The 16,450-nt window shown below is 42.8% G+C and overlaps 1 protein-coding gene across 1 annotated transcript in view; it reads right to left on the bottom strand.

Moving 5' to 3' along the window:
- Positions 1-16,450, bottom strand: part of L3mbtl3 (l(3)mbt-like 3 (Drosophila)) — a gene marked incomplete in the record, with an annotated part of 113,739 nt that overhangs the window by 73,518 nt on the left and 23,771 nt on the right. Inside the window, 8 exon segments of the mRNA XM_013516682.1 lie at positions 1,716-1,851; positions 5,127-5,231; positions 7,031-7,122; positions 8,690-8,774; positions 10,660-10,792; positions 11,960-12,119; positions 13,473-13,547; positions 13,899-14,010. Of these exon segments, the coding sequence (XP_013372136.1) occupies positions 1,716-1,851; positions 5,127-5,231; positions 7,031-7,122; positions 8,690-8,774; positions 10,660-10,792; positions 11,960-12,119; positions 13,473-13,547; positions 13,899-14,010 (898 nt within the window).

The raw sequence follows: 16,450 nt of genomic DNA, 5'->3' as shown, positions 1-16,450 counted from the left end.
AACTCACGACCTTGCACTTGCCAGGCAGGCGCTTTTGCCGCTGAGCTAAATCCCCAGCCCATAACTATGCATTTTTAGATATAGGCTGTGTTTACTTTCAGCATGTGTTAATACTTTTTCATTTCTAAATGAACAGTGATGGACAGAAAAAAATAGTAAGGAAATAAACACTTTTTACACCTGTGTATACTTTTTACCCAGCCACCTCCATCAGTATATAGTTACAATTTCTCAGCAGTCGAGACTAGTGAGCAGGAATAGTCAAGTTTTTCCTCACCTATCCTATTTTGGGAGACTATATAGGAATAAGTAGAAAGTTGAAAAAATAGTAATAAAAGCAGGTAAAGTCTTTTCAGTTTAAATGACAATTCAAAGTTTATGAAGTAAGAATATTAGCAAATTATAGTAAAAGTCCATTGCCTTAATTTCACAATGTCATTAAAGTCAACATTTTTTTAAAAAGGAAATGGAGCATTGTACTTTTCTGCTATGTGTTTTCTTTCTCTTTCATTAAAATCCAGCAGGCAGATGAAAAGATCAGCTACTGATGCATCACACGTAAGAAGTTAATTTATAAAAGGGCTTAGAAATTTTCTTTTCACCATTACCTTTTCTATGTTTTTTGTTTAATCAGTTAGCTATCTGAAAATACCTATTCTGGCATTAATTTTTTACTTAAAAGCAACGATAGTCAGTCCATTAAAAACCAACACCTGCTGGGTGTTGTGGCATACACTTGTAATTGTAGCGCTCAGGAGGCTGAGGCAAGAAGATTGCCACAAGTTCAAGGCCAGCCTGGGCTACAAAGTGAGTTAAAGGCCAGCCTGACCTGCATACTGAAACCCTGTCTCAAAAAAACATTTAAAAAAATTCCCTTAGGGCTGCAGATAGAGAGCTTGCCTAGCATATGTGACACCCTGGGTTCAATCCCCGGCCCTGCCAAGAAAATTTTTAAAAGTCCTAAAACAGGACAAAAATTATCAAACTAGTACTTGAACTTTTGACATCAAGTAAACAATAATGAATATAATGGCTGAGAAGGAACCATGGGCTATGGGCTAAAAACAGTGGTAGCTGTTTCTTCTTGGAACTTTATACAAATGTGAAACAGGCAAAATCACTGGTTTGGGTAATGGCTCCGTGGTACGGCACTTGCCTAGCATATGGGAGGCTCTGGATTTGATCCCCAGCACCACAAAATGAAATATAAATCAACACACAAGTGAAAGAATGAAAGTACTTTTATTAGTTCAACTCCCACCTAATCATTTTGAGTTACAGTCACCTTTGCAGTTTCCTAAATATTAAGATCTGTACGTTCAAGGAACAATTTCACAGGGTTTCCAAACAAAGAAATATGAGTAAATAAAACTGATTCTGTGATGCAGTTAAAACTAATTTTTCAAGTTGGTTTTCTCAAGAATATGTATACATGAAATAATAGAAATGTGTGGATAAAAATTATGCATGGTCAAGCTTAAGTATCATCACCATGCAAGAGTTACTTTACATGCAAATTAATACACAGTTTATTCTCATGTGGTAGATTCTACGTTTATTTCCTTCACTTTATTAAATGTACTTTTATCATGAATAATAAGCTTGAATTAGGACCTATCTGAATTACCATCAAGTACTATTTCTTAAAAATTCCAAAGTAGCATGTCAGAAAATGACTTTTTAATGATCCTAAAACAGGAAACAAAGTGACGCACCTTTTGGAGGATGGAGTTTGTGCCCGGTTTTCTCGCACCACCCAACTGGGTGAATGTCCAGCGCATCTGCATTCACCCAAAAGTCATAGCAATCAGAATACCCATCAAAGTGCAGCTTTATTCGGTATCCACAGACCTGGAACAGGGAAGCAGGTTGAGACATTAAAAGAAACCATAATATTTGTCCATACCAACAAAAATAACATAGACGTCAGGTACATACACCCTATGCTCATCAAACCACCCCAATAACAGCAGCAAAAGCAACCACACATTCTGGCAACACCTCTAGTCCCATTAGGAGCACAGAGACCGGGGTGAAGAACCACTCTCCCACGACACACATCCTCTCTCCCATCGCTAACTTGTCTCAGTACCAGCCCCCACGGTCAGGTGTCAGGGAAGCTGCCAGACTAGGTACAGGACCAGTGCCTGCAGGACCCGGCCACTGACTGCCACAAGCCCAGGCTGGTGCTGAGACATCACCTGGTTCTCCCCTCCACTGGGTGCTGGGCTGGGAAACAAGAAAAGCCACTCCCAGCTCCTACTCAGGCAAGACAGGCTCCCTGCAGCCCTAGGAAGAACTTGCTCTCTGCAACACACGCATCAGTCATGCATCAGCTGCAACACATGCAGCTGTCGCCAGAGTCCCAGCTGGGGACATTCTGGGCCTCCAACACCTGAACTGGCTCACGCTCGGTCCTGAGCTCTCTGAGACAGTTCAGCCCCTCTGTGTCCTTCTCACCAGCAAAAGCAGATGTGTTCGGGGCAGTCACCCACACCCCAGACCTCCACCCACTCTGGAACAGCTGTCCTCCAGAATCTTGCACAAGAAAGGCACCTGAGACAGAGTGAGGCAGGGCATTCACCCAAAGCTAAGGAGGTCACTGTACAGTTACCATAGCAGAAAGACCTCTACAACGTACTGCTAAAACTCAAGTGGCAGAACAAATTATACAGGATGAGTCAGCTTAGGAGAAAATTATACATGTGGGAGTCAGTGTGTGTGTACTGTTATATACAGGACAGCGTGTATAAAGAAGTGTGTAGTGTATATATAAAGTAAACCCATTTATGCACATATTTACATACACACTAACACACGTCTCTCTGCATATGTAAATTCATAATAAAAGTCTTCAAGAATGCAGAGTCCGACAAAAGGAATGTATGCACACTTCAGGAAAAAAAAACTGAAGTGCGCATATATATTTTTGGCGGACTCTGTATTTGCCCAACTATTACCAATGATTTCTTTTGCCAAAGGGGAGTGAGTGAGAAGGGAAGGACATCATGCCTGTTTTTTATCATTTTATTTTATTTTTCCTGGCAGTACTTTTTCAATTAAAAGATACTGCCCTATTGCACATGTGAAACTGGCAACAGAGCTGAGCCTAGATCCCCAGTCAGAAGGACCAGAAAAGTAAATGTTGTGGATTGATTCAGGATGCTGAGGCAGTCACAAGGTGCAACTAAAGACATGAAAGAGGACTTCAGGACTGGTTCAGAAGGTGCCAACAATGACGAGATAAGTGTGTTCCGAGTTAGTGGGGGTACTTTGAGGGAGATTATGGCAGTGTGTCTTTACTAAGTTTTAAAATTTCAATATTCACCCTAGTTCTTGATCACACCACATATGTCACAAAAGCTGCAGAATATCATGTAGTCTATCATTTATGTGTGAAAAAGGAAAACATCCACGCACATACGTCACAGACGTAGAAAACACCTGGAAGAACACAGTCAGCGGCTCGGGGTTCCATGCTCTGTGCTATGTAGGGATGCGGGAGATGCGACGCACACCAGTGTTCTTCTACTAGTTGTAGCTTCACAATCACAAACCTAACTTCTATAATATGACAAGGTAAATATCCTTCAGAAACCAAGCACTGAAACCCACACACACTATTAGCAGGCCCTTCTCCTAGCACTAAACTTCTCAAAAACAGTCTCCACTTAACTGGATCCAACTTCCCAGAGAGCTGCACCAAATGCCCTGGCCAGGGATACAATGCCTTCGGGGCACTTCAGCAACCGCAGCGTGGGCGCTGCCTCTCCTCGCTCCTCTGCTGGGCACGGGCCTCCGTTTCCACAGCGTCCGCAGCCCCTCTATCTCCAGCTGCTGCTCTGCAGCGTCCTTGCCCAGCTCCCTGCCTATGGCCAGTACTTACGGACACGTCATCCCCTCCCTGGGAGTCTCGTCCACCTCACAGGACAAACGCCAGCCAGCCACCTACCGAGAAGCCTGGCTCTCCCACGCCAACCCACAGGGATCCAGCACAGAGTTCAGGAGGACAAGACACACAATGTCCACGCAAACCGCAAGAGCTGCAGGACTCTCACTTCTCCAGAAAAGCTTCAACACGTCTCTCTCATTTTCTGAGTACAGTAAGAAAATTCAGCCCTTCCTTTCCCTGCCTAGTACAACCATATGAACTGCAAGTGACTTTAGCTCTCGGGGCCTTGGTTTTCTCATGTGAAAGATGAAGCAGCTTGCTGCTTTGAGAATGAATCTAAACTCAGAGATGGGAGGCACTTTGCCTGGGCTGGCAGGTGCTGTGCTCCGGGTTACAGTGGCTATTGGTCACTGGGATCGCCACATCCAGCCTTGCAGGTTTGCGTCCTGCAGCAGCAGGGAAAGAACACTACAAAACCACCAGCACCAGGGGCCGTCGGATTCTTTGGGAGGTAATATTTAAAGGATGCCCAACCCTGGCTCAAGAGAAAGAGCAAGGCCAGCACAGGAGAATAAAAATGCAAAAGGATGCATTCTCAGTGATATCCTGGAGTCCTACTATGTATGGATACAATTACATATATTTGACTTAGTTACATTTCCTAAAATTTTCAGAGACACTCTCAAAATGCTACAGAAAATAAATATCTGTCATCCTATTCCTCATGTTAAGGAACACAGTAGTCTGGAAAAGTCTCTGGAGTCAGATAGAACTGGGTTCAAATCCTGATTCTACAACACCTTGAAGCTGTGTGGCTTTGACATGTCACTTCATTTCTCTAGGCCTCAGTTCCCTCATCTATAGAATGGGTACAAGAAAAACCCAACCTGCACAGGGTAGAATTCTGATGCTGATCAGGTGAGATGATGTACGCAAGAGACTAAGCACTGTGCCTGACATGAAATAAGCACTCAACCAATGACAAATTTTCTCATTACTACAGTCTCATCAAAGCCAGGCATGGCGGCACATTCCTGTAATCCCAGATATGTTGGAGGCTGAGGCAGGAGGACTGCAAGCTCAATGGCAACCTGGGCAACACCCTGAATCAACATAAAAAATGAAAAAGGCTGAGGGTGTAGCACAGTGCTTCCTCAGTTCAAGCCCTAGCACTGGAAATGAAATAAACCCAACTCACTATTTTCTTCTAAAATGAAAATAAGGCAAAGCTCACCTCAGCTACAGTGAGGACGCAGTATACAGACTGATGCTCAGGGTCCACGCCTTCCAGCTTCATCCCAACCTTGAATCCGTTCTTGTTATACGGGAAGGACTGGTGCTAGAGAGCAAAACGACAGCAGTTTTAATACCACCCTGAAGGCCTGGTTAAAAATGTGAATAACTGCCATTCTCAAAGGCTAAGCAAATACACAAATTACTGCTAAAAATCCAAAAGGAAAGGATCAGTGGAAAATGGACAAGGGTTATACACAAGTCATAGCATGAAAATGTAAGGTTTTGGAGTCTCTGCCTACATATTTGAGAAGATGCTCATCCATCAAAATTACGCCAAGTAAATTAACCTAAAATCCATTTTACCTAGCAGATTAGTGACACCGTATTGATGTCACAGACTCGGTGACACCGTATTGGTGAGGTGCTGGGAAAACCGGCACGCACACGTGTCACTGCTAGGGTAGAAAACCGGTCAGTCTCCAGCAGCGTCACAGTATCTTTGAAAAACTGGACGTTCTTTACAACTCGGCAATTCACATTTTAAGAAATTAACCAAAGAGACTCACCCATGTGCAAAGTGACAGTGTACAAGAGAATTCACTAGTGCGGACAGCAAAAGGCTTGAGAACAGGAAGCGCTCAAAGCTCCACGGAGGAGCGTAGGAGTGAAATACCGTGCATTTGTGTAGAAGGATGAAGGGATCAATGAACCGAAATGGAATAATGGAATAATCTCCAAATTGTCAAGTTAAGCAAAACAGCACTAGCCAAAAAGTGTGGGACATGCGCTGTCACCGGCTGAGGACGGGGAAGGAGGCTGTGCGTCTGCAGGCTGCTCCCCACGCACGTGACTTTCCAGGAAGAAAACAGAGGAAGTGGTCAGAGCAGTCACTCCAGGGGAAGCTAAGCTGGTGCCTGGGACAGGCTCAGGAGGGGCACGCTTTTACGTTCTTTTACATTTTGAATTGAATGATGCAAGGAATTAGCCTCGCTTTAATGTTTTAAAAAATGGGAAAAAGTCTGTCTTGTAATGGTCCAAGATTACAAAAAAGGTTACCCAGAGTAAGTTCATATGTAATTGCTATTATGTTTAAATTAAATATTCACAATGTAGATGTAATCATCCTCTCATTTACTATTCACGACTTTTTAAAAACTGCTTATAGTCGTTCGTATATAAAAGACATCCATGACAGATCTATGACATACTATGACTCAATATAATGTAATAATTTAAACAAAAGGTCTTCAAACTATAGTTTGTTAGTCAAATCCATCCACCACTAGCTGGGCAAAAGAAGCTGTGGGGAACATAGCCACGCCCACCCCTAAGTATCTTGCCGAAGGCTGTCTTCCTGCTCCATAGCTCAGTTACTAGGAGGTACTAGGAGCCCTGCAAAAGCTAAAATATTTACTATCTGACTCTTTACCAAAAAAGCTTACTGCCCTCTGTTTTGGTCTGGGGGCTCCTATTCTGAACTACACCTAATAATCTCCATTTTTAACTGATTTTAAATTACCTACAAAAAAATATTTCTATTATGCACATGTTTAGACGTGTTGTTGTTAGAAGATATAACTGTCTAACCCACTCTCAAAGCCATGATGCTGATCTAAAATTTCATGCCAGTTTTGCTTTACTAATTTTTCAGTAGTAGTATTCCCATTCAAAGTCAGGAATGCAACAAGCCTAGTAGGAGTTGAGGGAAAATAGCAAGTGTGTGTGTGTGTGTGTGTGTGTATGTGTGTGTGTGTGTGTGTGTCTTTGTGTGAGAGAGAGAGATGTGTTCATGCTGACTGGCCCCCTGGGGCAAACGGGGAAAGCAGTCGTTGTGCAAAGCGACGCCAAGTCACAGTCCCACACAGGAAGTGGAAAAGACAGGGCTGATCAAAGGGACCGTACCTCCCTGAACAGCTTCGCAGGCACCGCCACGGCCTTCTCCTCTTCCAGAAAGGATGCCCAGCACCAAGCTTTCTTGCCTTTAGGGGGCAAACCTGAAAGGCAAATGAGACTGAACGAAGGAATTTCCAAATCTACGAGTAATCAACCCCTATTTGGTAACCTCTCACTGCCTGGTTCCCTTGTATTTCCATGGCTGGCATTTCTCAGTCTCTTCCTGGCTCATCTTCCAAGGGCTGCGGGCTGAGAAGCGAGCCACGGTAAACATTCCAGCTCCAGAGGCAGAGAAAGAAGCGAATAACCCAATACATGAAGGAGGCCAGCAGGCAGCCAGGGCAGAACAGTACCTTGGAGCCCATAGGAAATGAAAGCTTCCACAAGTTCTCTGAGCCCAAGCAGCTGAGTGCTTAGTGCTTAGGGAATCGCTGCTAATCTTGGAAAGGCAGACACAATAACTGAGGTAGTGAGAGTCTGATTTTCAGGTAAAAAAAGAGCACCTAAGTGTTAAATGGGGGGGGCAGTCAATGTTAATTTATTTTGGACCACATAACAAAGCACTGGAAATGAAGGAAGGAGTATAATAGCTTGATTGGCAGCCAAGTTGTGGGGAAGTATCTGGGTGATGCACCTGAACAGGCAAAAGCAGAGACACAAAGAAAGAAAAAAATCTGAATATTTAAAGAAAAAAGCCAATAGGCTAGAGCAGAGTGGAAGACACTGAGGTCTCTGTGGGAAGCAACCCAAGGTCCATTCCAAGGAAGGGGACAAGTTCCTCCAGATGAACGTTAAAGGGAAGGGTCTGAGGGCCAGGATCTCCAAGAGGACAGAATGCTGCTCAAAATCCAGGCAGTGCAACTCAAGGTTGTACAGTCCTGAGCAGTGAGCAAGGACAGGTTTTGGTAAAGACAGAGACACAAGTACCATCTCCCTGATGGGAAAATAAGCACAGAAAAGAAAGCATCCTGTGCTTAGGCTGAAGCTACTTCCAGGTCACCAATTTCCCCTCATCTACTTCCTCCAAGCCTTCACTCTTCTTCAAGTCACTGCAGAGACTTGAATACCAGGAGTGAAATACCAGTCAGCCTACATATCTACACACAGGAAAAACAACGGGGTGCATGTGTTCAGTTTGCTTTCCCATCCTTTGGAAGGGATTTTGATTTCCTGGGAACAATTCCATCCAGGAAGAAATGTGACCACCTATGTCCTCTTTCTTCATAGTCAAATACTTTTAAAACTTTGTGTGTGTTTCTGAGACAGGGTCTCACTATGCAGTTCAGGCTGGCCTTGAACTCTCTTTGCTGCCGAGGCTGGCCTCGAACTTGAAACGATCCTCCGATCCTCCTGCCTCAGCCTCTCGAGTGCTGGGATTACAGGCCTGCGCCACCACACCCAGCACTTTTAAAACCTAAATTTCCTATTATAACTATAATGTATGTTAATCGTATAAACTAATGGGTTTCACCCTGGCATTTCCTTACACAAATATATTACCCTCCCTCAAGGCCTTATTTCTCCTGACAAAACTGAGTCAAAGATAAACCCAGTGCAAGCCCACAACTAGGACCACACGCAGAACAACAAAGACAACAACTTCTATTTGTGTGAACTGTGCTTCAGGTTTACCAGATTCCCAGGAAATCCTTTCTCTCATCAGCTCACCCTGCTTCAGGACAGCCGAATCCCCTCGTCTTTTCCTCCGGGCTCTCTGTGAGCCCCTCAGGATTCTCCCGTCTTGCTTGTTCTCCTGTGGCACACGAGGAAAACGATGACTTGTAAGTTCATGAAACTGGCAGCAATGAAAAGTTCGACTGCTGGCAGAAAGCTTTTATCATGGTTGGCCTTTTTTTCAATTTCACTTTCTGACTTCCAAAGAGAGTAAGAACACAGCTCTTTTGCAAGCCTTGTTGCTTTTGGCTCAAGGTCGTAAGAAATGAAGATAAGAATTATGCCCTGGGAGGGCAGGGTTGCTCCTCCCCCCTCCACCACACTTTCTCCTCCTAATTGCACACTCACTCCACCCTGGTTCTCCTCAGACCTCGCTGGCCCCCCTCTCTCAGGCTCCTCTGCTGACATCTCTGCCAATCCAGTCTCTTCACTAGCTGTCGCCTGCCTTGGGCTTCACATTCATTTCAACGCCCAACTCCCAATCGTGATCTCCACTTTCGTGTGATGGTTGATAAGCCTCTCAGACTCCGGGTTCTCTACTCCTTGCTCGCCTTCCAAGTGACACGATCATCCAGCCAGTGGTTCAACCAGCAACCTAAGATTCTCAGAACCCCTGGCAATCCCACTTCTTGCAGTGGTCCCCAAACCGCTGCCTTCTAGCTTGAAACTTCTAACTGGGCTCCCAATTCTATTCTTGCTCACATACCTCAAGGCTACAGTAGTCATTGAAAACATAAATCGTAAGTCCCTTGCCAGCAACTTTCCTACGGCTTCCAGTTACACTCTGGGAACAATGAAGGCTCCCTGCTCATTTACCATAAGCCACGCCTGACTCCGAATCACACTTCTTCAGCAGCATCTCCCTCAGAACTGAAGGCTCCGCTATCTTATCTCTTTCACATGTCCTTGAATAGAACATGCTACATATACTCCCACCTGAGGGATTGTCCCTCGATATTTAGTTGCCCTAAATGCCCAGAGCAAGTTCCTCATTTTTATTCAGACCACACTGTGGCACCATCCTTGGGAAGCCTGACCAAAAACAACTCACAGCAGTCAACCAATCCTAATGCCTTATTTTAATTTTATACATAGTTCTTAAGATGAGCTGATATTTCACCTGCTTGTTTTGTTTGATTATATGTACCCTTAACAAGGACAAAACATCTCCAGGAGCCAGGTGCAATGGCCTAAGTCTGTAATCCTGGCTATCTGGGACCATGAAGTAGGAAGACTGCCAAGTTAGAGTCCAATCTGGGACCCTATTTCTCAATAAAATTTTTATAAATGTTGAAGATGTAGCTCAGTGGCAGAGCACTCATCTGGCATGTGGAAGCTACTGGGTTCAACCCTTAGCATGGAAAAAAAAAAATCTCTGCAAGGAAAAACCATGTCCTCTCTATGAATCTTATTCTTCTCTGTATTCCAAGGTCACAGAATAGCAACTAACAATTAACAGGTACTCAAAACTGATCAAAGACTCAAAGTTCTCTCCTCATATTGGAATCATTAATACTTTACTTTAGCGAAGATATTTAAGTTTTCATCAGTACATTTTGAATGTTTTCCTCAAGTACACTTGATATTTATGTGCCATTTCCTAGTCGCTCTCATAGTTTTATGGGATCTGTCTGTAGTTTATCAAAATGGATTGGCATTTTGCTAGTGAGGGGAATTTAAAATTCATGTACAAAACTTACGGCTTTGTTGTTGCCTTTTCCCTGAGGAGTAAATTTCAGGGTACCCCACTTTTTCAACCAGAGAGAAGGCCTCTATTATTTACTATTACCATTTTGAGAAAAGAATAGTGAGACATAGACAACTTGGTAACTCACCTACAGTGACAATTTCAGAACCAGCACTGAGAATTCAACCCACTGGTCCAGAGTCCTGGTTGTGACAGTGACAGTCCCCACTCAAGTGCCACCTCTGGGCTCCCTGGTGGCTGCAGAAAAGGTACTAACCATTTCATCGTCTCTCTCTTCTCCATCCTCCTTGGTGTCAGTTTTCAGAGATAATTTTGGTTTTTTCTTCCGACTACACTTAGAATCCTCTTCCTCATTGTCTTCTCCTGTGTCCCTCTCTTCCTTCTGATCTCTGTTGTGTTTATAACCCCAAAACAGTGACAGGAAACAACACCTATCAAACATCTACATGGTGATTATCAAATGCAAAAATTATTTTTAAAAACTCACTCCCCAAAGGAAAATATTTCATTACCAGGAGACAATCACAGGCATTAGATATCATGTACAGGGAACACTTAAAATCACTATGACATACGACATGGGTCAGGGTAGAAAGTGGAAATGATTGTGCGTAAATTTCAAAAGGGGCTCAGCAATACACATGAAATAGGCTCTAACGAGTTTATAATTATTTGTCTACTGCCTCTGCCAACTATACCAATAAAAGAACTAATTATTTAAAGATGCTTTGCTTCAGGGCAATGCCAAAGCAAGGATCTATTATGAAGAAAGGCAAATCCAGCTGGAAAAGCCAAGTGCAACTTTGGAAAGCACCAGGTGGCCTACAGAAACAGTTCCCAAGGTTGTGCTGATAAAAACATGTGAGGAGCTCCACTGAGACATAACCGTCCAGTCACCTGCTTATACTCCGTAACAATATTCATCCATATGCCTTCTTGCTGAGGAGCTCAACTTGGAGGGGCGGTCACAAGTGCTACCAGTCAGACCTGTGTCCTCAGCCTGGACCCGAGATCATCCCAAAGCGACTCACCCACCACTCACTGCAGTCAGTTCCACCCCATAGATAACCCACCCATGGGAGCTTTGTCCCCTATGTGGAGTTTTAACTGAGTCCCAAATATGAACAAAACTGATTTTTCACAAATCTGAGAGTATTGTCAAATGTATGTGCAGCCCGGAAAAATCTAAATGCTCTTAGCAGAGTAGCGATCAAATGAATGGAGACAGAGGCTGGGGCTGAGGCAGAGGCTGCACCGCAGGAACACATGATTTGGCATACAAGTTAGACTGGGCGGAGAGAAGTCTCTGGATGGCGAGGTCTGTGTCTCCAGAGAAATCTCCGGGGGCGGGGGGGGGTGTTCAAAGTAAAACAGAAAACTTCATATAGAATTGTAATTTATAAGGTATCTTTGATAAAACTTGAAAGGGTCATTATAGGACTTCACACTTGTAACCCCTTTTGATGAACAATTTGCTCTACTTAACCTCTACAAGCATAGGCACCATGACCTTGAACCTAAAACCCACTTTACAGATGGAACAAGGCAAAACCTACTTGTCTTTGATATGCCGAGCACAATTCTGGCTGCAAAAGCTTCCTCCAGAAAGGCACTCATCTGCATTGCTGTACTGACAACAGTTCTCACAGAACTGAAGCCCATCTACTTTCACCGGTTCTTTCAACCTGAAAGGTACTCCAGTCTTCTCTGAAAAGACTAGAAGATCAAAAGAAGAAGAAAAGAATTAAAACTGTGACAGAGGTGTTCCAAAATATAAGTAAACTTTTTCTTCTAATCATTTGGTTAGCAACACACTAGGGGAGAATGTTTGTTGAATGAATTGTTAAACTATAGAATCTGGACTGCTCAAACCATTTATAGAACAAAAAAGCAACTGGCAGAAAAGACATGAAAAGCTTATGAAAGGCTTTTTCTACAGTGTTCAAAGTAAAACAGAAAACTTCATCTAGAATTATAATTCATAAGGTATCTTTGATAAAACTTGAAAGGGTCATTATAGGACTTCGCATTTGTAACCTGTTGATGAACAATTTTGTTTTACTTTTAACTAAATCAGCATCTCTCTGTTTTACTTCTCATGTAGTAGTTTTCTTGAATCATAATTATCCAAATCATTTAGCAGCTCACATTATCCTTTGCCTACATCATTACCAACCATTCATTCAACAAACATCTGTTAGGCACCAATTTACACTGGACACTGATAATGACAGTAGAGGCCTTGCCCGAGACAGCCTCACAGTCCAGAAGAGAAGACAGCAAGGACACTGATGCTTATAACATATGTGATGCATGCAATAACAGAAGCACGAACAAGTTCTGGAAGGAGTGGAAGGGAGAAGTGATTCTTTTGGCCTGGAGTGAGATCAGAGAAGAATTTTGTGATACAAAGCCAAGGCGTGTGACGGTCAAGGAGCAATTTACTGAGTGGATAGAAAGAAATGGCATTTGAACCAGAAAAAAACAGCATGAATAAGGCAAGAAAGCACGAAACCACAAGATGGGAGGGGGGTACACACAATTCTGTGCTGCTGGCACAGTGGGAACACAACATACAAAGCAGGGACAGAGAGGAAAGAGACAAAGCAAGCAGGAGGTGCAGGTCACCCAGCTCTTTGTATGTTTTGCTAAAGAGGCAAAGAGAAATCAGCAAAGTATCAGATAAGCAATCTACACAAGTTCCTCTGACTTCAGGGTGGAGAGTAAGGAGGAAGAAGGTGAAATCAGAAGTACAGTGATTACTGAACAGACCCCTGCAATAGTTCGGGTGAGAGTTAATAAGGGCCTAAAAACTAAGGCAGTGGCAAGGATAATAGAAAAGGCCCGATCCGGGACACACAGGAAATAAAACCAAGAGCTTTAAGTGACGGGGACAGGGACGGGGACGGGAAGAACAAACTCGGGACGACTCCTCTAATTCTTGCTTGCCAGTGTGAGGATGGCATTACTATCAACTGAAGTATGAGTTACAGAAGAAAGAGCAGGTTGGGGGAGGGGAGGAAGAAATAGAAAATGAACTGCATTTCAGACATGTGGAGTTTGAGGTACCTGTGGGACATCCAGGTGGAGATGTCCAGTAGGCAGGTGGAAATACGGGCCTGGAGCTCGGGGGGGAGGTCGGGGCTGGAGATACAGATTTAGGAGTCATCAGCATATAGGTGTTAGTTACAACCATCGGAGCAGATGAGAAAAAAAAGTGGCAGGCTTCTGGCTAAATAACCTGGGTAGGCGACTACGGCTCGGACTGACTCGGTAATCCTCAACTAACCTTGTGCTATTACAGATCTGGCATTAGGAAAGAAGACAGTTTATAGTTACTGTAAAATATAAAAGCCGACTCCTATCAGTTTCATTACAGAAATTTATCTAAGCACATGAGACCCAGACAATCATCCAGCCTACTATAAAACCTCAGATATTCTTATCTCAAATCTTTCCATAGGAAGAAGTAAGATGCCGAAGGCTCCTTCTTACCTTCCTGAGCGGTCGGTACCATCCAAGTGGTGGTAGCAGTTGCCTTTTTAACGCTCTCCATCTCACTCTCATCTGTAATAACTTCCAGGGCTCCAAACTCATTGACCCGGAACTGGAGACGACACAGCAGAGAGAGGCCACGCTACAGAAGAGCTCGGCACAGCGACTGTGTCACGGCTCACACAGTCTTTAAACAAATGTACTGTGTGTTACAAGGTACTTTTAAAAAATTAGACGGTGGATATGCCTTCTACCAATGCAAAGAACTTTGTTATCTTACTCATTTTGGAACTGGGGCAAGCTGTATGTTCTCCACCAGTGACAGCGAATCTTTCAGAGACTGAGTGCCCCAATTGCAACCCAAAACTCACTTACTTATCAAAAAGTGCCAGTACTGCAACTACACCTGAATATTGAGGTTTTGGTTTAGAAGAAGCAACTCATACACACCTTTTGTCTTACAAGAAAAACAAACAAAGTCATAGCAGTGGCCATAGGTTCGCCACCACTGTCCTACACGGTTCCCGTTTATTTGTGTTTTACTTGCCCTTTCAGACACAGTTATTAATTACTAAGACTTATTTTTTATTTCATTTTATTGCTCATTTAATTATCCATTAATTTAAAAAATTATGTTTTTCTCAGGAATCAAATGACCTCACCAAGCTCAACCAGTTCAGGAGAAGAAACTAATGGCTCCTGATAGTCCAAGATGAGAGTGGGCTAAGCAAGTTCCATCCCTGCTCCTCCAGGACTGCACTTCCCCTCCCCGCGCAAGTGTTGTTCTCCAAACCCTCGGGAGATAACTGTGACCGCTGACCAAGTCTCTGGTTCACTGGTTGTGTCCACTTTTATCCCTGAAAAGGGCATGGGGTTTTGATTTCCTCGACATTCTCATTCATAATTTTGAAAATTTCCTCTCATCTCACAGCAAGCTTTAAACAAAATATGTTTCTGTAACACACAGCAGGGTGTGTGGTGAAGTCTTCACCGCTAGCTATGTGTGGGAGTCCTGTTCTTTCTGAAACATTGAGGTTTATTCTCATGATTTTGTGAATTGAAAAGTTTTCTGATTTATTTCTGGTTTTCTACAAAACAATGGCAGGAGAGACATGAATTTTAACAGATGGTGAACAAGTGCAAAAGCAAAAATTCAAAAGGACAATAAAACTATCTTAGGCCTTTCATCAAAACACATAGATAAGCATGTAAATATATAGTATTTAAGCAAAGCCTTCCATTTTCAACCTAAAAAAATAAAACTATTTGGTCAGCATGCCAACTAAATTTTTATTTCATTCAATGATATTCTCATGCTAAGTCAGAAAAATCTTAACCAATAATTATCCAACGTTATTGTCTCCACCAAGTGTAAACAGAACTTTAAACAATTTTCTATGCACAGTCTACAATTATTGAATACTTTCGAGGCTGCATGAGTTGAAATAGTGGAGGAAGGTGAGAATGTCTTCTCCCAACTATGCATTCCAGTATGAGTTGCCAGGTAATATGTCTGTAGTACATGTCAGTTTAGGAAGTGGTAAACCGTAATTAGATGGGAAAGAACTAAACATGACTTTATTTTTTAGAAAAAGACATCTTGAGCTAAGAAAGCAGATTCTTAATGATCAAATCTGAAAATAGAGTTATTTCAAAATAAGGCTGACAGTACCATCTACTGGGCAAGAGTAGAAAAAACAGGCCATTGTGGTAATTATTAATTAATGATATTAAAGAAAGTGAGAGAAAATAAATTCTGAATTCAGAATTTTAAAAAACAGGCACAAACTTTATAATTCATTTCAGGTAAGTAATTTTACTTTCATGACATGTTACTGATGCTAATGCATTAAGTTTGCCTGACAAATACAAAACATGAGAAGTGGCCTCAAACATTGACATTAAACTAAAAGGACCCTGTGGCCGAAGCTTGCAAATTGTTGCTAGCCTGCAAGCCACCCTGCTTTCAAATGCTGAGAAAGAGAAAACCACGGGATGTGACATCCAAGAAAAAATGCAGAACTATGGTACTGGAAAGTGTTTCCCTCAAATACTTTAAAGCTAAAAGTTAAAACCCCCATAATGTAACACTCAAGCTCAGTCACCTTTTTCTTCTCCTGATATGAACTGCCAAAAACTGACCCATAGCCGAAATCAAATTAGAAATGCAGTGTCATTTAGAGACACAGGGAACTCTGCTAAGTCACCGATCCACAGACAGATTTCAAAAAGTGATGCATGAATATGGGCTAAGTGATGGTCCATGCATATAGATGGGGGTGGGGGTAAGACTCATCAGATCTGCAAATGCATCCTATAATCCTGAAAAAGTACAGCACATCTGCTCTTTCTGAAGCCACTCATCTCAAAAATTATAAACCTCAAAGCATTTTCAGAGTACCCCACCACATGCAAAAACATATACAGAAGCTATTCCCTGGCTTCTCCACTCAGATTTCCTGTGTCTTCCATGGAATCCCTACTGCAGAAAATGTTAGCACGGTTTCCAGGCACTGCTAACCTCACTGAGGTCCCAACAGAAAGCTGCACAA

This window comes from Chinchilla lanigera, unplaced genomic scaffold, assembly GCF_000276665.1.
Source record: "Chinchilla lanigera isolate Chin_1 unplaced genomic scaffold, ChiLan1.0 scaffold00035, whole genome shotgun sequence".
NCBI classification, from domain to species: Eukaryota; Metazoa; Chordata; class Mammalia; order Rodentia; family Chinchillidae; genus Chinchilla; species Chinchilla lanigera.
The sequence above is the reverse complement of the archived record's forward strand: the minus strand, read 5'-3'. Positions and strand labels throughout refer to the sequence as shown.